At 38.5% G+C, this 23792-nt stretch overlaps 1 protein-coding gene across 1 annotated transcript; it reads left to right on the top strand.

Annotated features, from left to right (window-relative positions):
- The first annotated feature begins 3038 nt into the window (after positions 1–3038).
- Positions 3039–12977, top strand: kiss1ra (KISS1 receptor a). The gene is made up of 5 exons (XM_026313530.1): positions 3039–3291; positions 6240–6364; positions 11267–11402; positions 11564–11802; positions 12597–12977. The coding sequence occupies exons 1-5, from the start codon at positions 3039–3041 to the stop codon at positions 12975–12977; spliced, it is 1134 nt and encodes a 377-aa protein (XP_026169315.1).
- The last annotated feature ends 10815 nt before the right edge of the window (positions 12978–23792 follow it).

Here is a 23792-nt window from a genome sequence, read left to right as displayed (position 1 = left end):
GAAACATACGTAAAATTTCTGTCCTAACCTCTGAAAAGTTTCATAAATATATGACTGAATGTTTATGGTTTAAATATTTATAATAATAACTGTGACAACTGCACTTTTTTTCAGTTAAAGGTGTCCGGTCAGAGGTTGTGTAGTCTTTTATGGTGTCAATGTCCAGGGAAATATCTTTGTGAAAAAAAGACAGTTTTGTTTTGGAGTATTGTACATGGCCACAACAACAAACTGGCAACAATCAACACCGCAGGATATCTGTGGTTCTGGATTAGTCATAAAGGGCACAGGATTCAAGAGTAATAATAGCTTCTGTTCTGCTGTAACTTTGTTTTTAGATTTAGACTATTTCGGCATTAGTAGACACAGCAGGACTCACCTTTCTGTTTGGAATTGGAAGCTCATTGAAAGTGATGATGTCTAAGCATTTAACTTTTACCAGACTATTCAGACTATGAAAGATGCTCAGTCTGATTACACATTGCCTTGGGATGTTTGGAAAGCAGTGTAGGGAACACCAGGGTCCTCGCAGAAACGAAGGAACTGTGAGTCAGTTTGGTTCATTTGGTCCTGACTACTGGAAAATAAGCAAATATGATGTTATATGGATCGACAGGTAACTCAATGGGTGGACAGTTTCGGTGACTGTTATCCTGCATCATTATTGCTCCATGAACGTGTAGAGAAATTAAATTCTAGACATTTCCAGTAAGTCATGCAGTCGTATTGTATTTTATTATGTATAGCTTGAAATGTCAACTTTCATATCTAAACAAACAAGCTGAGTGTGAGAGTAGCCTTAAGCTCTGGGGAATCTCATTCAAGGAAACAATGGCTGCAATTAAATCTGCATAAAAAATGAAAGACCAGTTGTCAGAAAGGGACTGGAGACTGCAGCTCGCACACACCAGAAACCAATATTGGTTCAGATGGTTTTAAAGCAGCCCACATTAAAGCCCCTGAAGTTGCTGTCAATCAAACTTTTTGTTAATGCTAGCCTTTACTAAAACAGAGAGGGAATGCAGACTGTTTTTGTCCACCATGAGCTGTGCAGAATCTTGCCTGAAGGTGAATTAATAATTCATTCGGTGGGCCGAGATATGATATGAATCCTACTATTTAGCTGGTGAGTTGGGTGTGAGTGTGGGGGTCTCCATACCCCGGTCCGATTATAGCACCATGTAAAGCTGGCTGGGCCCTGGCTGTGTCTATTGTCGTTGTGGCTATGGCTATAGGCAGCAGTACCTGAATCTGGAAGATCATACTGTAGTAGTGTGTCTAATAATGTACATTTCTAAATAGTTGCTTTGAGAAGCAGCGCTGCTGGCACTCAAACTCAAATGTCTTCTTTGGACCTTGGACTGCAATTTTACAATTTTTGTTTAGGTGAAATTATGTTGTATATTATAATGTCTGCAATACAGCCAAAACATATATTTTACACCAAATACTATGCTGCTTCATTTAAGACTAAATGCCACTTAGCACGAAATATGTTGTATTTAAACTATAAATTATTCAGTTTAAACAAAACTCTAAAATTGATTAACTATCTTTTTGTCATACAAGGAGCACATTCACAAATTCTTTGCAAGTTGCAGGATAAAAAAAACAATCAGCATACTATATATAGAATGTACAGCTGATGTTTTAATGCTAAATTTAACAATTACGCCATTGCTGTATCCTCTCTACACTCTTTGTCTCTAGAGGTATGCTGCTGGTGTAAGCCACAGGGGTTAAGTTACTGTAATTCCCTGTGGAACAGTGATGAGAGAGGGAGAGAGAGGTTTTTGTAAATTGATGTAAAAAGATGGATTGAAGGATAATGTTGCTAGGATACTCTGACATTAGCTCTTTATCCCAGAATCATGCAGTAGCCCACATGCACAGACTCACCAAGTGTGTGTGTGTGTGTGTGTGTGTGTGTGTGTGTGCCTCCTCTCGCCTCTGCGTTTGTGTGTCTTTGCTCCTGCTCGTACTATAAAGCCATCGGCGTCTGCCTCTCTGTGCTCTGTGTCTGAGTAGAACCAAGGCTGTTTCCGCTGAAACATAAATTAATGTCAACTCAGCTGTGCTTTGAGAAAGGACAACAGAGGTTTTTCTTCTTTCATACAAAGCATCTTGGCAGGCACACAGTACTTTTGTCAAGGCTACAGCGCAAACATCGACTCCTACACAAGCCTGTCTTCTTTGAATCAAGTTACTCCTCTTTCCCCCAAACCTAAAGCTCTGAATGGAAGATAAAGAGGTGGAGTAAAAAAGATGCTTGAACCTCACAACGGAGAATAACGGTTCAGTGGTGGATCAAAGAGAGGTGAAAAGGAACTCGAGGAAAGGAAGATGCAACTACAATGGATTGGATACCCTTTGGGTATTTGACGACCGAGCTCACAGAAGACATCTGTCTGCCTATCAGCATATGCTCTGCTCCCTGTGAACAAATCCCCAAGCCTGCCTGGATGCTTGCTTATCTCTCAAGTCAGAAACACAGGATGCTCTAACGCTTTGAGAGTTGATGTACTGGTAGAAAAGGGGTCAGTTTTCATCCAACCTGATCTCTTGTTCCCACTAGTCGTCTGTGTCCTCTTCATGTAAACGCATCTAAATTCTTTCTTCCTGTTCGGGGCAGCAATTAAATCAACAGCTCTCTGCAATTTGAGGGATCATTTTCTGTCTTTCAACCCCCCCCCCCCCTTACTTTCTTCCTAAATTTTGTTTTTCCTTAGACATGCTCACCTATCCATTATCACCTCTCCCTACCACGTACCTCTATTCACCACTAACTTTGCTACTTTTCTTTCATGCGTTTTCCTGCTAGATTGTTTTGTCCTTCACAGTTTCCTCGCCTGTCTGGCCATTTCAAATCATCTGTCTTTCTCTCCGAACATTATCCTTAGGGCAGACAAGTCTCAGCTCATAAATTCTGCACACTCTCTCTCCTAATTGCCATTTCTCCCTCTATATCACTCACAACCCGCACTCCTCAGCACTTATTCTCCCACCTGCCTCGGTATTATCTCCCAAGTCCTGTCAAAATGTACTCCTCCGAGGAGCTGTGGAACTCCACCGAGCAGGTATGGATTAACAGCTCAGAGGCAAACTTCTCTCAGGGAAGACGTAGAGACGATGAGGAGGAGGACGGAGATCAGCATCCATTCCTCACAGATGCGTGGCTGGTCCCGCTCTTCTTCTCCCTCATCATGCTGGTTGGTCTGGTTGGCAACTCTCTGGTTATTTATGTCATTTCCAAACACAGGCAGATGAGGACGGCAACCAACTTCTACATAGGTGAGTGATGGCAAAAACTAACATATGCAAGTTTGTATTTCAGATTGTGGAAGTTAAATATAGACATCCCAGGAATCAGTGGGCTAATGTTAATGAACTACCAATGTGTCCACGTCAAATATGTCATTCTGTTTGATGTATTTCTCTTTCATCCATCCTGTAACTCTTGGTGCGGTTTAAAAGACCTTCAGGTGCTCCATGGGAACCTCACTGTAATTTTACTCACTTCCAATTTGCCCAGTTGTGCAAGAATTTCGACCCTGATTGCAGCTTTCTCCTTAACCATGAGAGGAAGTGGCCAGAATCACACTGAGTGCAAAATGTTTTCAAGTCAGGGCACCTAAGGAGAGAAGAATGTGATTAAACAAGTTTAATAATTATCTGCTGGAGGTTGTTTCGAGATGCTCGCTGTTTACAGTTTGGAATTATTTATGCATGCAAGTAAACAAGTTCTATACCTCTAGAGCTCAAGGCTCAAAATGTTTTTCGCTGGTTTACATTTATTTAAAAAGGTTTGGCAGATAATGCTCAGGGAATTCATGTAATCAACAGTAAAAAGTATTGAATGTCCAAGTAACATGCTGCAACCTGTTGTTATTTTCAGGCCAAGAATCTGTTGTATTCATGCAATTTCCAAGAAAAAATGCAAATGAATGTACGCTTGCAGCTTTTAATTGCATGACGATAAACAGTTTGTCACATACTATTATTCTACACCAGAAGAAGAAGAAGGCACCAGTGAAATCTTAAATGAATGAAAACCATGAAGAAAATGTGATACAAATATGTTCATGCTTCATGAAATATTTCCTCTCCTCATCGGTCCACACAAAACAGATGTTTTATCTGCTGCCATTTTTTGTCTCTCCAGTGGGCGTTTAATTGACCTTCTTCATGATTAATTCATTAAATCTGTTTCCATTGCACTTTGTCGCAATTAGGTGATTTGCATTACCACCCGAGCCAAATGTACAAACCTTTTTTGCAGTTGTTTAGCTCTTATTTACAAAATTTTGCATTTTCAGGTCTTTTAAAACAAAAATTGAAAATGCATGTAAACAGGTAGATGGAAAGACACTTGAGAAATGGGAGCAATAATCAGTAGACTTGAAATCTGCGTGATTGATTTTTGTTGCAGCATATTTGACAGAGCTGTGACGTCACTGTCACTTGAGAAGAATCACAAAGGTGATTAACTGAATTACGTCTACAGAGGGTCAGAGCAAAATAATGAACACAAAATTTAAAAAATACATGTCACAGCAACATAAAATATGTACATGAGTTTCTGTGATTTACTAGAGGAATCATTTGTGTCTGTGAACACTGCTGTGGATGTGACAAGAATTCGAGCTTGGATAACATCCAGGACTGGAAGAGTTTAATATTCAGCAACATTGCATGAGTGCCTGCACCACCTGCGTGCCTTTGACATAATGGTCCAGATACTATAATGAGATTAAATTTGTTAGTAAAAGAAATTGGAAACGGTTTGTGGCATTTCTGTCAGAATGACATTAAATGGAGAAAAAGGAAAAACAGATCAGACTGCCAAGGTTAGCATGACAGCTTCTGCTTGGTGTGCCACCTAAATATAAAGCTGAGTTATAATCTGCATTTATAGGAAGATATTGAGTTAGTAATATGAATTTAACATTTAGCTTTTAATCATTTATTTTTGACAGTCTGTGTGTAGTTATTACAGACAGCAGCATGTCAAATAGTTACTATTTGACATGCTGCTTGTCAATCAACAGCTGTGCAACAGCATATAGCTCTTCATCTTAGGTTTATCTAACTTTACCAATAAGCTTTTTTCACCAGACACAAATGGATAAAATCCTGTGGTGGATGCAAAAACAATAACTCAACAAGCAAGTTTATTTAAAACTGAACAATTCTAAATTGCAGGCACAGTAGGTGTTATTTAATGTAGAGAAATTGCACAGGATTACATTAGTGCAGCTGGTGCTTGCTGCCAGGTCCTCCTGGTAGGTGATGATACTCTGACTGGGAGTACACAGTCACAGATCGCTAAACACATTAGGATTTTGTTGCCAAGTATTTCTAGACATCTGAATTAATTAAAATCTCAGGATGTTGTACTCATTATCACATCTGTAGCACACTAGAAGCAGACAGATAAATCTTTATTTTGGGTTCATCTCAGTAAAAATCATCTACAGTGTAATGCAGAATTGATTAGATTTAATAGTGCATAATATATAGAGTGTTAAAATGGGGCCCATGTTAAACTTCATTCTCATGATAATGAGCATAATTTCAATGCAGTCACATTGTCAGTCACAATCTCTAATTAGTTTAGACACTGGATGGGGTGTAGGACGGGATCTATTTATTTTCTTCTTGTCATTATCAAATTATGGGCCTCTAACTTTCTTCATGAATTGATTAGTCCATAAAATATCAACAAAGTACAAAATACCAATCCCAATTTCTCAAAGTAACAAATGTCTTGTTTTGTCCAAATGAACAAACCCTGAAATATTCAAATTAATATCAAAGATTACAAAGAAAACCCCTAAATATTCAGATTTAAGAAGCTGGAAACAGATATTCTCTAACCAATTAACAGACTAATTGTCTAAGCTTTAATACGGTTCATAAATATGCACATACTGTAAAATGTAGCAAAAATGTAGTAGTAGTACATGTAATATAGTAGTAATGTGGTAGTAAATAAATAAATAAAAACTTTATTAATCCCCAAAGGGAAATTCAACATGCATAATAACACACCATACCAACTTTGCCAGATAACTAAACGTATATTCACTGTCAAAGAAGATTGTGAGAGCTGTCAGATGCTTTTTTCTCTAGAATCATTAAAGAATAAATATTAAATGTACCTGACACTACATTAACCACAGTCTCTGTAAAACCTGTGATGTACACACACTCTATTCTCTTGTTTTCTCCCTGTGCAGCAAATCTGGCAGCCACTGACATCATCTTCTTGGTGTGCTGTGTCCCCTTCACCGCCACCCTCTACCCTCTCCCTGGATGGATCTTTGGCAACTTCATGTGCAAATTTGTTGCTTTTTTACAGCAGGTAAAATCATGATTCATGTTTTTAATGTTACTAGTTATAAACTGAGCTCCTCCTTGACATTTAAAGGAAAGTGTTTTTTGCTGTGTTTTCCACACAGGATACTGAAAAAAGACATTTATGAAACATTTGTGCTCACATTTGCTGAACAAAACCCCAATAATTATTGTGACTATTATAAAGTTACTCACAGTGATGACGCGATGGTATAAATGTCTTTCCACAAGAAATCCCAAATGCACAGATTTCATAATTCAACTGTGGGTAATAGAAAAAAATTATTTATGTAATTAATGTAAGAAGTTCCTAATAGTTTTTAAAATGACAGTTTAGCACTGTAACAAGGAGCTGTTCTTGCATTTAAGAGTTTAAACTCCACAGCTTCTAACTTTCTGCAGAACTGAAAAGATGCATCATGTCCAGCAGGAAAATGAAAAAAAGGGCAACTCACCTGGTGCTGAAAGATAAATTTTAAAGAAATGTTATATATTTGATTCAACAGCAAACCAGCAACAAGGTTAAAGGGCCTATTAGATACACTGCACCAACAATATTTGTCCTTGTTGGCTTAAAGGCCTGAAGAGGTGACCCTCAATCCTTTTGTAAATTTTAAAAAGTAATTTGCACTACAACACTAAACACTACTGCAAGCCTTTCTGACGCTTGTGTCAGCTGGAAAGTGGAGTACTGAAGCACTATTTTTGAAGGCCTTTCCTGTTGCTTTGGGCAAAGGCTTTTCATTTTTATTTTTATGCATAAGCAAGAAAAAGCAGGCTTATTCACTGCATATTAGAGACCACAAATAATTTTTTTTTTGTTTTTGTTTGTTTGTTTTTTTGACTTACTGGTTTGACCACTTGGGGGCAGCACCTGAAACTGAAAGTTATTCATTTTTGTGAATAACTTTCGAATAACTTGTGAATAACTTGTGAATAACTCATTTTTGTTTTTCTTGTGTTTCTGGCTACATTGCAAATTTAAGCCTAATATTCACTCTTTTGCTCCACCAGTTTCTGAGTGATGTAGTCTGGTGAGAGTTCATCACTTGCATACATTCTCTTAATTTGACCCTTTGTTAACATAAAAATATCGATTGCTCTAGCTTTAGTCAAAGCCACCATCTGCAGCCAAATGCTCCACTAGGTTCACCAGCTAGCTTTTAACTTTGTTTGCTGCTGGGTGCAAAGTGTACATTGGGTTTATCAGAGCTTTGCAGTGTCTGTGGCTGGGAACAGGGTTGTTGAGCAGTGAGAGTGAGAACTGAGGGCAAGTGCAGGGTGGGGCTATAACTCACATTGGCTTTAACCACATTAGTGACTCTTTTCACATCACTCCTACATAATCGATCTGTTGCAAATCTAAATATATAGATGGGTGCAGCTTTAAACCCAGGCCAACCTTGGCAGGAGGTCTACAGCACTGGAGAATGTCAGTGGTCAGATGGAGCTAAAAGCTTTACAAAACATAAACATACAGTACTCTACAGCTCGCGTGAAGACTCATTTGAACTTGCTATATGTCCACACATTTCCTTTCTTTACACAAAAACATCTTCAGGAGGAAATCACACAAAGGCCCCACGCAGCTTTCAAGAGGAAAGTTAATTAAAATCCCCTCACATCCACAGCATGTGACAAAAAGTGGGCGAGAAGATCAGACCTTAAAAGTCCACACTTCCCTGCCACACTGTAATTATACTTAACCACACAACTATCGACTATTCCAAAAATATGCTCAATTGACACAGATTCAGATATCCTGGAAATTCTAGGTAATGGGTTTTAGTTAAGGAGCAACCGTCAGGTTCAATCTTATCCAACACAAACGCTTTAGAAAACCAAGCTCAACTAAAATCTGTGCTGAATTTAATTTATTTTTATTTTGTTTCAAGACTGTGTTAAAAGTGCACCTCATTTATTATTAAGCTACAAAGGAGGTGGAGACAATATGTCAGGTTGAAGAAAAAAGAGACATTTCCTATTGAATGCAGAATGACAAGAGTACACGGCTAATTTGAGCATGAAAGTGTAAGATGTCAGAATTCGAAGCAGTATAAGAACACATGCAGACCGGGGCTAAAAGCATTTCTAATTGAAAACAAAGAAACGTGATTTTCCTTTTCATCTGAACATCTAAACTAGTAGCTTGTGTGCTCGTTCTTGATGAAATGATGACTGAACGTGAACCTTTTCTTTTGGAAAATGGCAAATGGGCCTGTCTGTCATGTGGCTTTGTCTATTTTTCTGTCTGGTTCAGCCAGTCTTTTATCATCTACTATGAATGGATTCCTGTGACCATTTATTACTGCATGTACATGACAGAAGTAGGTTTTAAATGAATATAATGAGACAGGAGGAATGAGTGCTCATTTCACCTCAGTTACACTCATTTTTCAAAGAAACATGGACCGTTACATGAGCCATGTCTAAAATTTCCACAGTTGAGTGAAAACACCAAAGACAAACAGCACGGTGAAGTGAGCCTTGCCCGCTCTGTTTACACACACCAGTCTGTGTTAAAGCAACTACATGACAGATCACCCCACTATTGCTACTATTTCACATAGATTAAACTGTACAATAGCAGTGAATGGCCAAGGGCATGATAGGATTGTTGATCAACACTAATGAAGTGCTAATTACTGTGAAAGCTGCCAGCAAAACCATTTTCTTTCAAAAGTAATTTTCCACTCACTTTCTCCTTTTCCAGTTACTTGTGTTCAAGGAGCTCAGCAGTGAAAAGACAGGATTTAGTTTGATCATGGCTGTGAGTATCTAAGGAGGGAACATACTCAGCAAAGGTTTGGAAGGAATTCGGTGGAAAATTTAGCAGCTAAAGACCCAGATATTTGTCTCAGAGGTTGGCATTGATGCAAATAAAGTATTTATGAAAAACACAATTCAACCTCTCCTCACGTTACTAAAAGTAATATGACCTTTTCCATTTAAGTACAGTGCTCAGTTTCTGAAATAAATATATGTGTCTGCTTCTGCTCCTTTGAACAGACATCATGTATTAAAGATAACAGGGTTGTGGAGTTTCATGTACCAAGATTCTTAAAAATTGAGGGATCATGGTACCCACTTCCTCAGAGGCCTCAACATTGAACTCATGGTGACCCCTTTCTGTTTCTCTCATCACGGTCTTTGAAACCCTGATGTGGTGCTCCAAACCTCGGGAGGGTAATGGGTGCTGGCTGCACAGTCGCAGATAAGAGGTGGAGAGAGAAAAACACAGCTCCACAGACAAAAGAGGGACAAAATGAGATCCTATTAGATAAAGACCATAGAGACAACTTCTGACCTATCAGTTCTCACCCTGGTGCACATATTTCAAAGTGATTTGGGCTAGTTCACCTAGATAAAACACAGCATGGCCTTTAGAAGTCAGTGTATTTGAAGCAAAAAAAAAAAAGAAACATGAGTTTTGCGAAAAAGAAGAAAAGTATGAGACTTGTTTTCACTCATTCCGCTACTTTGAAAATGAAGGTACAGAGGTATATGAAAGGAGCATATCAATACTCTTTAGTATTGACTCTCTAGTCATGGTTCTTTCTACTATAAAGCATTTAAAATGTGTATTTTACATCAAGAAAGTGCGCCTTCCAAAGTCTGTGAGTCAAACTCTACAAATAGAAGTGAGCATTCCTACAGCAACATGAATTAATTCAGCCTTAAATTTGCATTCTTCTGATGTGCCAGAATTTAATTGAATCAAGTATCATTGAACCCTATTAAAATTAAATTGAATGATTTGTTCATATGCTAATTAAAATACTTATCGCAAATGCAGCCCCTTCTACTTCCTGTATTCCCGTTCCTCTGTATGTTTTCTTACTCGCTGTTCCCTCATGCTCTTCAGTACAAAAGCAAAAGTGCTCATTACCAAAAACCTCACACAAGTCGAAAAGTGAGTCTGGAAAAAACCTGGTTTCTTAAGGATAAAAAAAGCTGCTCTTTTTGCTGCTTAATGAGGGGTGATTAACTCTAAGACTAGATGCACAGGGCATCATGTGAAAGTTTGTAATAAGATCTTTGGGAACAGCTTGTTTTACCGGGGAGTTTAGGAAATATGGTTCATTTGGTCAAATCTTCTAAAAGTAAACTGCCCTTTGAATCTGTAGTCACTGAAATGCAACTTTGTGTTGACATACATTTAGTATTATTATCAAGTCCAATAAATGCCCACATTTTTCTTTTTTTTGTTTGTTTGTTTCAGGTGCTTTTTTTTAAAACACACTGTGTTTAATGTGTTTGAGGCAGGGTCCAGCTACTCCTGATCCCATGTAGTTTGTTGTAATGGAGGAAAACTAATGCAGCACCTAGAAACCTCATAACATTGCAACAATGTACAGTACCAGTGTCATTGACTCTTAGAGACAAAGTGCACAGCAGTAAATGTGCACAGCAGTAAATGTGCACAGCAGTAAATGTGCACAGCAGTGAATATCGTGAAGTGAAAGCATGATCACCAAGGAGACCCAGCAACCAAGGAAAGCATCATTACACATGAAGCCATGTTGGAAGAAGAAAACACATTCAGTGAATTATCCCTGTGCTATAAAAAGAAAATAATCTGCTTTAACAAATATACATTATCTTAGCAAACGCTAAATATATAACTATGTCCATGTCCAGCCAATTTCAGCTTACAGTGGGAAAGTGGAGGGGCACACCCTGGATAGCTCAGCGGTCTGTCACATGGCTGACACAAAATTCATGCTCACATTTGTACGTAGGACCAAGTCTGAGTCAACAGTACACCTAACCTGCATCTCCGTGGAAGTGAACTCCACATGGAAAGGCTCCATATGACTAGCAGGCTCAAACCCAGAGCCTTCTTACTGTGCCAACAATGACAGCAAATTACAAAACTATGTATACCCTATGTCTCTGTTTTCCCTAGGTCACTGTTCAAGCCACCTGCATCACCCTGACTGCTATGAGCGGGGACCGATGTTATGTCACAGTCTACCCTCTGAAATCTCTGCGCCACCGCACCCCAAGAGTAGCTATGATTGTCAGCATCTGCATTTGGATAGGTTTGATAAAATCTTATTCTGACTTCAAACTGATTTAATGCTGTTTTGGTTAACATGCCAATGACTTATAGATAAACAGATATATATATATATATATATATATAAATGGTAATCAGAAATAGCATGCACACTTGTACTAACTCAGTCCTTGTCCTGCTCAGGCTCCTTCATCCTGTCCACACCGATTTTAATGTACCAGCGTATAGAGGAGGGTTACTGGTATGGCCCCAGGCAATACTGTATGGAGAGATTCCCCTCTAAAACACATGAGAGAGCTTTCATCCTCTACCAGTTTATTGCTGCCTACCTGCTGCCTGTCCTCACTATCTCCTTCTGCTACACCCTAATGGTGAAGAGGGTCGGCCAGCCCACTGTGGAACCTGTAGACAACAACTATCAGGTATGGACAAGGCTTGATTTGTTTTGCTCAAGTGTAATTGCCCGACTTACCTTAAATATAGTTTTTTATTACCTTGATTTCAAAGTTTTTGCCTTTGTAAATGTATTTTAAAGTACCTTTTTCTAAAGTAGCTGAAATGTTTTTTATATTAATAATGGGTCAAGTTAAAAACCCCGAGCAAAATATAATGCGGCTGTGCCCCTTTGTTCTAAGGCACTTTTCATCAACTTTTAACTATATTTTTCTCTTATCTTTCTGCCCCACAGATTTGCTGTTTTGATTCAGTCTCATTGATTCCTAATGTCTTTAGGCTGCAGCAGCCAGCTCTGCAGTCAATATTACTGTATCATTAATAAAAACAGACTCAGAACAACGACCAAGCTCAAAAAGGCAAAGATGCAGAGAAACAGAAAACAAAATTAAAAAATATGAACCAAGAGACAGGGAACACAATGACAATGAGACTGTGGTTTTTGATGCAAATCAAATTTCACATTTAGCTGTGTACTGTATTTTTACACAATAATAACTTTGGGTTGTGGTTGTTGCTGAATTACTTGCAATCCCAAATTTCTTTACATTGATTTTAGTGGAAATTTTTTGCAATAATGCCCAGATATAGTTTTCACAACCAGCATGAACAGAGTGGAACATTTGCAGATATTTCCTCAAGAGCTTGTGGACAACAATAACAGAGCTACATGGAAAGTGAATACTGGACTTACATTCATCAGCTACTGCAGATTTAGACAGTTGTATGTCATAAAGTTCCTCTCTTCATATCTGCTCCCCAGGTCAACCTCCTGTCTGAGAGAACTATAAGCATCAGGAGCAAAGTCTCCAAGATGGTGGTAGTGATCGTCCTACTCTTCGCCATTTGCTGGGGTCCCATCCAGATCTTTGTCCTCTTTCAGTCTTTCTATCCCAACTATCGGGCAAACTACACCACCTATAAGATCAAAACCTGGGCCAACTGCATGTCCTATGCCAACTCCTCAGTCAACCCCATTGTTTATGGTTTCATGGGAGCCAACTTCCAAAAGTCCTTCAGAAAGACTTTCCCATTTCTCTTCAAGCACAAGGTCAGAGACAGCAGCATGGCTTCAAGGACTGCTAATGCTGAGATCAAGTTTGTGGCTGCAGAGGAAGGCAACAATAACAATGGAGTGAATTGAATCTGACAAATTAAAAACAGTATCTTTAGGATAATGATCAGTGACAGCCATGGGTTCATTGTGTGAAAGTCGTAAAAAGCAGCAGGCTGATTTCAAAAGGACAGACTGTGTTTAGCAGCTAGATTTCATTTGATTGGTAATGAATGAACAAACTCAAAATGCAAATGGGTACCAGCTGCACAACATGTTACCTGTCCTACTGCCACGGCCAGGCTGTGCTGGCACAAGATGCCATCCATCGAGCTGCCAAACGTCAAGGCCAACAGAGGACAGTCATACAGATCTGATGACAAAAAGGAAAATTTGGCCTGAATGTTGCAAACTGCAGTCACAATCCCTGATGTTTGAAGCAATGGGAAAAACTGATTAATGGCAGTATATAAATTGTGCAAACTGTGTGCACATTTCCAATGCACAATTAATCATCAGTTTTAAAAAAAATGTACATTGTTTAGCTTAGTTCCTGTCACTTTGAGAGAAAGAGACAACTAGCGACACTGCATATTCCACTCTGGGAAACAAGCATAACATTTTACAGGAATAGTTTGACATTTTGGAAATGCACCTACTGACATTCATGTTTGGAAATGGATCATAGGATCAATACAAGTCTTATGTCTGAACCTTAATAAGGGGGTAGAGGTAGGAGTTTATTAGTTTAGCTCAGCATAAAGACTGGATGTGGGAGAAAGAGATAGCTTGGCTCTTTTCAAAGTTAAAAAATATGCCCACCTATAAAACCTAATAATTACCACGTATATAATTTGGGTTAGGGGTTAATCTAATAATGATAATGTGGCTGTTGTGCTCAGAGAAACACATTATTTTACATATGTTTGTAATTAGATGAAACAACTGGAGTACAAGCTTAATTTAATGAATGTTGCTACAAATATTTTTGAACTAGTCAGACTGTTCAATTATATAAACACTCACAAATTATTAACACTGGAATCTCTCCCATCTGTAGTATTAATGCACAGATCACTGTGAAAAAAGCCCTGATATTCTCATCTAATGCCCAGCAGCAAGACAAGGCAAAACAAGACAGGACAACTACGCAAATTTCCCAACATCTCGATCTAAACCTTGAAAAGAGTAAATATGGGGTGGATCTGCAAGGTGGATCATCTCCCAGCCCAAACACCTCAACATAACAGAACAAACAGAGAGCTGGCTAAAGCAAGGGTTACAACTGATGAAGCTTAGCCAGTGTTTACCTTTCTTTTGTGTCAGATACACAATAATTCACACCTCCATCAACACACACAATCATTCACAGCTGCAGGAACATGCATACAGTCATGCACCTTCATGTCACCCAGGAATTGTAGTTGTCATCTTCTCCAAGAAACACCCTCGTTTGTATGATCATGTCACAGACTAAATTCCAAATGATGAATGCAAGTTCACTGTTTTGACAGTGAACTTGTTCCGCTGTCTGGTGATGGAAGTACAGCTTATTATTGTTAATAAATTTAGCATAGTCCCTGTCAGCTCTCCAGTCCTCATAGTCCTTTTCTGTCCATCCCACACAGTGACATTCAAAATCAGAACTCCAATTATGGCCCATAGAAAATCTGCTAATGCAGTTCTCATTTGAATTTTAGATGCTGTAGAACTTGTCATCACCAAGGCTCCATTTGAATGGCATCAAAGTGTCTATAATGGGAAACCAGAGTTTCTTTGGGCTGCCATAATAACCCAATAACAGACTAAAGGGTCATTATTTGAGAGACATTACAGACATAAGTATTTTAACCTTTAGCTATTGCCTGATGTAAAGATGTGAACTAAGATTATATGTGACCTTGATTACATTTATAGCACAAAATGCACTTTAGAGTCACAAAAAAATTGATGTTTTTTCTTCTGATAAAAAAGTACTTTGATTTTTTTTTTTCAGTTCAAATGACTTTAAGTTGCTCTATTTCAGCATAAAATTATTAAACCTCCACCTATAATGAAAATATTATAAAAGGCAGCCAACAAAAGGAAATGTCAATCAGACACATTGGCAACCTGAGGACTTAATGAATGAAAGGGTATAAAGTGCACTGCATAGCTATTTATTTTTATCTGAGTGCTGCTGTAAAACACATCCTAACATGCTTAATTTAATGCTAATGACTGCTCATTGCTTCTTCGTATGTGATAATTGTGCTGCATTTCCTCCACATGAAGCAATGTACTTATACATCCACTCAGATTCTATTTGTATTTTCTCCTTAAAATTACATATTCGCTTGTATCCACGCTTATTCTGTCATTATGATTCTGTTACGTCTGATGATAGTTAAGCAATATCTTTAGTTAAGCTTCTGCCTTAAACAATAAAACCTTCAAATGTCTGACTGACTGGCTAAGCTGTTTCAAGTCAGAATTGTCATATGGCGAAAATGACAAGTTATAATGATTTGAACATCTCTCAGGGTTACATGGAATCATGAGTGACTGTTTTACTCTGAAGTATGAAATAGAGGTAATAAGGTAATAGGCCTATTTAAAGCATGTAATTAATTTTCTTGGTGCCAGTCATACATTATTCTGCAAGTAGAGCTATTGCCATTGTAGAGTGCCTCTCAAACTTCACATTAGTTGAAGGAATCTTATGGAAGTCATGCTTTTCATTTTTACTGGCCATCAAACAAATTTAAGGATTTGCCTGCTTTCTGGTTGATCATCTAATTTTTATGTATTCTATCTATCTATCAGATTCTGCTTTCTTAGTCCAAATCAATTATCTGAAGTAGAAATGCTCTTTAAAATTTTTAGTTTTTCACTAACCATGCATAAATGCTGTTTTCTCAAAAAAAAAAACAATCTTGTATAAACATGCTGCTCACATATTATTGTAGCCAAGCTTGTGCTGATTACAGTGTTAGCAGACTTTAGCCATTAATTTGTTTAAAAGCAACTGAAAAAAGCACAAATGTCAAAACTTGTCCAAAGCCCCAAAACACCTTTAGACCCCAGAGGGTTCATGCCTCAACAGGAAATGATTAGACTGATGAAAATTGTACACAGTGCATTTCAGTAGCATCTTTAGATAACAGATAACTTTAAATAATAAAGAAGTAAAGCTATTAGTAAAATAAAGCTGTATAATGGGAAACATTTTAATTTTTATGATTTGGCTCATGTCATGCCTAAAGACAAATCTGAATCAGCTTTGTTGGCCGAGTATGTTGGGCACACAAGGAATTGGACTCAATGTGCTTCATAATCACAATATTTGGAAGCAGAGGCTAATTTTAATTTCCTAAATCATTAGTACAAATGAGTCATCAACATTAGGCTTTTCTGAAGCAGAAGCAGGAATTTTCAATCACTTGTGGTTGCACTCTGATAATGCCAGTCCCTCCACCACTTCACATCCTAAAATATCTCAGCAACTCCTGGAGGGAAAATATGGTACAAACCTGGTTATAACTAACCCCTGATTTTTCATCATCATGTCAAAATTTCACTTTTTTAAAAGGTTAATAATCAAATTACAGTAAGACAAATGATCTTTCCATCGACCTCTGCGGTACACCTGCTAAACATCAGCCTTTTTAACTCCGTGAATGCTAGCCACCTGACAAAAGCATTTCCCTTAAATGACAGCATCACATGCACAAGTAAATAACATGTCATCACAACAGACTTTATTTTGAGTCCTTTCAGTGTGTCACGACAGCTCAGTCCTAACGTACCTAATTTTGGAAAACCTCAGTCCTGCACACTGATTCTCAGATGCAACCAAAGGCAGACAAAAATGCAACAACATCAATGACTCACCGTTTCTGCCCACACAGTGTACAATTCTTGGTGTTGATAACTTTAGCGTTGTTGTCGATTTTGCACGGAGTTCACGAGGAAACACATACAGTACAGGTGGTGTTTACGTCACTCAGTGCCAGGTTGAGTTAAAGAAAGGCTGCAGGAAAGAGCAAATTGTGGGATGTGGGATGATTAATTCACTAAAAAGGTTAAAGCCTGTAACATGAAGGCCACAGGGCACTTACTGTGTACTTACTGTTCTCAGTGTATCATAGCCCCTCTGTGACACATCTCTTAATGTCACCCATTATGCTTTTACTCTGTGTGGACTCTCTTTCTGTGGGCGCTGAGGCCTCTTCTGACTCTTGAAGACAGCCATTCTTCCTAATGTATGGAGTTTTGCGTTTCATCTGGAGACCAGAAGGACCTTATGTGCCAGGGAGATGTAGTCCATCAGTACATACAAGACTAGGAAAAGGTGACAGCATTAAATATATACACATATGTACTAATTAATTCTTTTAATAGAATACCACATTTAAGCTAAATGGCTTCCTGAATGCCTAAATAGTTTAACAGCTAGTGACGCATGCCACTGTTAGAATTTCTGTAACTGCTAGTTTCCAACTTTAAACACTGTTCATGCCGACATCAAAGATGTAATTAAAGCTGGGAGGACTACTGCAGAATTGTCTGAAAATTGAACATGGGTGCCCCACATTACCCAAAGTATATTGTTTATAATAAAACAGTATTAGTACAGTGTCAATCTACAGTACTTTTAACACTTGACAACCAACTCTGTCTTTATGTTTCAGATGATTTAAAACTAAAACCATCACTGAGCCCTTAATGAGCCTTAATTTTGACTGTCAGTTGATTCTCTTTCTCAAGTAACTTTATTATTCTCTCTTATCTTTCTCTTCCTGCTCGAACAACACAAGAGAGAGTGGGGTGGGTGGAAGCCCACCATCATCTGCACCTCCATAATTCACTAGACTTCCTTACTGTGGTGACTTTTGAGTGATCCAAATCTAAAGTGTTTATTTAAATCCCTCCTATAACTAAATGCTTCCCACATATTTCAAGTAGCGCTCCACCTAATTTACTTATAATGAAAAGCAGCAGAATAATATTAACCACCAAGTGCCTGATAGCTACACATTATAGTCCTGTTGAGTTACCGGTGCCATTTGACTGGGTGAATCCAATCTCCACATTCCCACAAGGCTATCAAAGTGTGTTACAGTCCATTTCTACCATGGTTATATCACTAACTTCTGAAATCAAAGGAGATTTAACCAAAAAGTAAATTATCAGCTCAGGTACATTCTGTTCTTTACCTACCACGTATTTTTTTCCTTTCTCCATCAAAGACTTCTTTTTCACATTTTAATAAATGCAACATTAGTCTGCTTTTCTCAAAAGTGATTTTATATTTTTAGCAACAAATACATTATTGCAAAAATCCTCGAAAAGGACATGACATAAATGTGAACTGACATATACTTTTGAGTACTTGTGGCCCAGGCCAACAGCTGTAGGGATTTACATTTTCTAGTCCCAGTACAAACAGTAAAGTCCATAAAAAAAGAAGTGCAGATGTCTGTGGGTTTTCACTGAGTAATTCTATTCATATTACATACAAATGTACACAAAACACATAAAAATGGCACAGCTTTAATTTGACATGTACTGACATGAATGACACTGACATCCATTGACTCTCACACCTGACTAACACAACATCCCTGTCCCTCCCTTGCCTGTCTGCACATGTTGCATGGAGTCTTAGTATCTGACAGACAAACAGCACCTTTCTTGTTTCTGTGGGCTTCACTTCAACTAAGATATCTCACCTGTTGTCACAGCACTGTTTCCCTCTCAGTTACCTTGGCAGCACTTCTTTAAGCATGTGGAAGAAAGTAGATCCCTTTAGGTATATCAGAAGCTTTAAGATCATCTATTGGGAAAGAACTCCAAATGAGGGCTTGTGTTATCTAAAGAGAAACCAACTGGATCTCAGCACAACACAAATTGTTCTAAATGATTAATAATTTCACCTGGTGTAGAGTGTGGCTCCCACAGGAAATTAATCTTCAGATAAAAAAAAAAAAAAAAAAAGCAACAACAACAACAATGAAAAATGGTTCTGGAGAAAAGCCGGAAGAGATGTTTGGGTTGCTTTTTACCATTCTGTTTGAAGCCTCACCACAGAGTTGTATTTACAACTAAATGAGTTTTCGGGCTCATTTTGTGAACTGGTCAGCAGAGGAAATTCATCAGTCATTGAGGGAGACAGACAATCGATCAAAATTTAAATTCTTATTGTGTCTGTATTGGACTATCATGACAAAACAGCATGAGAGATGATTTGCCTGTGAGGAAGAAGCAGCTCCTTCTGGGCTCAGGTTTCCTCAATGTGAAGTGTAAAGAAAAGTGCACGACCAAAGCAATCCAATCCCTTGGCTTGTGCTATGATGCTTTTCCTTTTGGGGCTTGTCATCTCAAAGACTTTAAGGATTGTCACGTCATGCAAAATATTTGTTATGAGCAGAGGCGATGGGAAGAAAAATAGCTGCAGACACAAAAATCAAATCTGTGCAGAGCGGAGAGTAAATTAACATTTATCAAATGAATACTTGACAAACATAACACATGCTGATTTCAGGGAAATTTCTTTAAAATGTATAGCACATTTGGACAGAGATTTGAGCTAAGATGCTGACAGATTGCAGTGGCTCCAGCTGGAGACAAACACAACGTGCAACGTTACAACCTTACATTACACTTCTGCCTGCTGTTGCCTTTTCTTTCTTGCAGTGAGAGACCAAATGTGGTGCTGCAAGACAATGCACTGCTTAGATCTTGTTATGGGATAAAGGCAAAATCAGTATCAGTTGCTCACATTTCACAGCTTGCAGCCTTGCTCACAGTCTGTAGTCCCATTCATTGTGGTGTATGTGGTGCTCCACAGCTCACAGCACATACATTAACAGTAATGCAAATATCAGTGCTGTGTTCTCCTAACAAGCTGCTGTTCCTGTAGAGGGAGACAGAGAGCCAGACTCACTTGGGGAGACATTTTGCAAAGTAGCAAATCACTGTGAGAAAATTTGGAAAAAAAACATGTCTGGCAGAGCGGTCTAATGATCTGTGGTAGTTTTTCTTGGCGACGGTGCATGCTCTGTGGAAGAAAACGTGCGCATGTGTATGGAGTGTGGTTGTGAAGACAGAAAAATAGTCATTGCACAAAGCGCAACAGAAACACAAGTATGACAGTTGTGACACCACTGCTTCTGCTCTGGCCCCAAAAACCACATCAGATGATCTGGGGGTCCCCATGGGACAGGGCTGGTGATGTATTAGGGAGCAACTGGACTCAGCTAAAAGATGTCTCAGCTCAAAGAGACTGTAGCTTAGTATATAAACAGGCTAATAATTCAAAGTGCCAAATGTTTTCTTTGTCATGTGATATTTCCCTCGATGGCCTTGTAATAAATATAAAATAACTAAAATTAAAAGGAAAGTCACCTCTGCTCTAGTAAAATACAGCAAATGAAAAGAAGCGTCGGCGCTAACTATTTGAGGCCTTTTCCAGCTTGTAAGCCCACTGAGCCGTCATCAGACTTAAAGCAGTGAAAATGAAAGATGCAGCTGCTGAAATATAAACCAGCAGTTGTTGCCCCTTTTTTCTTTCATTCTTTCTTTTGCAAATAGCAAGATGAGAAATGACGACAGCGGCTTAACACACCAAATTGTCAGCTGAGGGTTGGAAGGGAAAATAATTGTCAGCGGTGGAAAGAGGGAAAAGGCAGTGACACAAAGAGGCCTTTCTACTAGCGAGCAGAACTGCCCGACGTAACAACATAAGCAGGAAACCACACCAACACCGCCACCACCATCTTGCCCCTGGGAGTGAGCCTGTGTGTGTGAGAGAGAAAAAAGAGGTAGAGGAATGGTAGTGGAAGGGTGGGGGGAAGGAAAAGAAAGGGGTCTGGGAGATTTAATGAAACCCAATATCCTGTCTCTGGTCTAAAAATAAAACAATGAGCACATAAACGCAACTCAGTATGCGTGTGCGTAACATATAGACTCGGTGGTGCAGGGGAGAGGTGTGTGAGAGGTTTATTTGAGCTGAAAATGAATACCGTACCCACTGCTGCTCCCACCCCACACTATGACATTATAGCACAGACACATATAAACACACTTAATGAGGTGAGGTAACATCAAGTGGTGCACAACTGCATGGAAAGGGGTAATGTCAGTTTGATTATAGAAACTATACAGACCATCGAATCTCTGCTGCACAGGCAATTAAACGGTAGACTGGGTGCAAGCTAATAAATGGTGAAGTGAAACTTTAGAGCTGCATATTTTCCTCAGTGTGTGAAGTCTGAGAATTACTGATTACTTTTCCTCTGCTAGAGTTTTCATGCACCAAGATATCCAAACCTTATAGCATCCCATTGCTTAATATACCAAATACAATAAATGTACAATATCCTACAGATAATAACATGAGTCACACTGCTGACTGCCCGCTTAAGTGATCTGTGTACATAGTGGCCCATTTTGTGCAAAGGGACAGTTTAGGGCATGTAGCAGATTACAGACTTTAACATTTGACATGATGGAAAAAATGTATTGTACTATAAAAACAAAGAAAGAGCTCTGTTCTTCAGCAGGTTGAGGTAGTGTGGACTCCAACAGCATGAAAAACAGAAGGAATAGTTGAAGCAATTTCCAAAAAGGCATATTTTCTGACTTACATCTATGTGTATCTAACCATCATCTGTTTTTTCATGCATGGTTTTCTGATATCCATCTCTGAAACATTTGCCTTCTCCCAGTTACAATGAATAATAGGCTGAATTTTGTTTCCAGTGCTCATAGCACTGAAGATCAAAATGGATTATCATTAGTAAGCATAACATTGTTTCATGGTGTGACACTGGAGGTGAATGAAAAGTTAGGCCTTGAATTCATGGACATCAGTGCTTTTGCCTGGGACCTTCCAATTTTTAAATCTGTTACTAAATTTGTGTATGACGTCCTTCATTAGTTGGTTTACTTAATCAAGATGCACCATCAGAGAATCTTTAGCCAGTAATAATCTGTAACTGTTTACTAGGAGAGTTATCTATTTAAAAACATTTGCTTATATATGCAAACACAGAAAGTGTAGTTGGTCATACATTATACATTTTAAAGCTTATTAAACACCATGTTATCAAGTGTCAGGTCAAATGTTTTGACCGTAATTCATTACTTTATTCATTCTTAACTATCATCTCTCATTATTGTTAGCTTTGCAGTGCATTCTACTGTTATTTAGTCCATTTTAGTACTCTGTCCATGTACTAAATGATGTGTTGTGGGTCATTACTGGAGTGTCTAACATGCTTTCCTTCGCTGGCCCTGATCTTGTCATGCACCTCACAAGTGATTACCCAATTCTCATATTACAAAAATATATATTTATCAAAAGGGAGGTATCTAGTGTGTTTTGTTAGGGTGGAGTGTAGGAAAAATGTTATGTGGACCAAAGGGTAAGGAAGACAAAGATTTTCATAGCCATTTCTTGTATCTATTTCATAATTTAAGCATACATACAGTACACGTACACACAGAACACAGCTAGAAGCATAATTCACACATTATTTTGCCAATTACAACAGATTAACACTTAGAACACACCCAAGAGATCCCTCTGGGTGCCCTTGAATGAGGCAGGTAACCTCCCTCCTATAACTGCAGTCTGTCAAACTGCAATGTGTCGAAATCTGCTGCTGCAGCACTGAGAATGTGTGTTCATCATCTGAATCTAGGTCTTATGCATATGTACTGTGTGTGTGTGTGCAGGAGAGTATGCCAAGCCACCTGGAGTAGGGCAGGTATTATTAGTGGTGGTGCCAAGAGACACCTAAAGTGCAGCTACTCTGTCTAGTACAAACACGCCTGTCTGAGCACAGAACTGATGAGTGTAGGCATGAATACAATTACATGTAAGCATGGCAAAGCCCAGGCATTACACACCTCCTTGGTTCACCTAATGTAGTGTGTTTAATGTTTTATCTTTTACTAGAAATCACTCAAGTCACCTACATTATTTTTAGCAGCCACAACAGAGAGCAGAAACCTAACATATGTGGAACTGATGACGTGATATTCAGCCAACAGCAGTAGACATTTATTAGAGATGCTGGCATTTATCACTCAACTGTCTCTTGGCATTAGAGTCTACGTTTTTCACCACAACACATCCCCATCTCCTAAACATCAACATAGTGTTAAAATGTGCACAGCTAATAAAATACAAGGTGATAAACCATAAATGACAACTTATTGCTTCAGGTGTCATGACTTTCTAGGATTACAACCTGCCATTTTTAATGCAAACAGGACGCACATGCCTGTGTGATAATTTGCTTCGATAATTACAAGTCCATGTTAGCCATGTTTGCTAATGTGTTGAGTTGCAGGAATGTTTCACTGTGTAAGTGAGTGTGTCTAAATTTAAAATTTTCCATCTGTTGTGCATCCATCAGGGTGGTCTTAGTAATTGGATTATTTGCCATCAACGTGATACTGTTTTATTTCTCCTCACACAATGTACCAAACGTGTTGTGCGCGCAGTGCAGCCAGACTGAGGTGTCAACTTTCAGGTAATACCGACACTGAGGAGACAGATCTGAAGATAGTTTTCTGTAAGGTAAGAGGCTTAAGGGAGGGACGGGGTTGCCGCACGAATATCAAGTGTCCGAGACACTCCTGACATTTTTATGTCATGTTTGGACGTTGTTTTCTGTTTTATAACAGCATTGCACGTTGTTATGTTGCATGAAAATTTTTAAGGGTCTTTTCAAAGTTTGATTTAGTTAAAGCATTAAAAAAAGATATTAAAGTTGTGGTCTTGATCAATTCAACTTGGCAACTTTCAGAAACAAATCCAAAATTGATATTACAATCAAAAACTTTTATTTAGTTATTTAAGATTTGACCTAGTATGACCTTTATAAACAATATTGAAGTGTATATTTATGA

Source organism: Mastacembelus armatus, chromosome 17 (genome assembly GCF_900324485.2).
Source record: "Mastacembelus armatus chromosome 17, fMasArm1.2, whole genome shotgun sequence".
Lineage (NCBI taxonomy): Eukaryota > Metazoa > Chordata > Actinopteri > Synbranchiformes > Mastacembelidae > Mastacembelus > Mastacembelus armatus.
This window is presented reverse-complemented; position numbering and strand designations above follow the sequence as displayed.

What these genes read in the sequence shown, in the direction of transcription:
- kiss1ra (XM_026313530.1), top strand. Translation starts at nt 3,039, where the DNA reads ATGTACTCCTCCGAGGAGCTGTGGAACTCCACCGAGCAGGTATGGATT. An exon ending in GGCAACCAACTTCTACATAG is followed by an intron (nt 3,292 to 6,239) that starts GTGAGTGATGGC and finishes CTCCCTGTGCAG; the next exon opens with CAAATCTGGCAGCCACTGAC. An exon ending in CTGTAGACAACAACTATCAG is followed by an intron (nt 11,803 to 12,596) that starts GTATGGACAAGG and finishes TCTGCTCCCCAG; the next exon opens with GTCAACCTCCTGTCTGAGAG.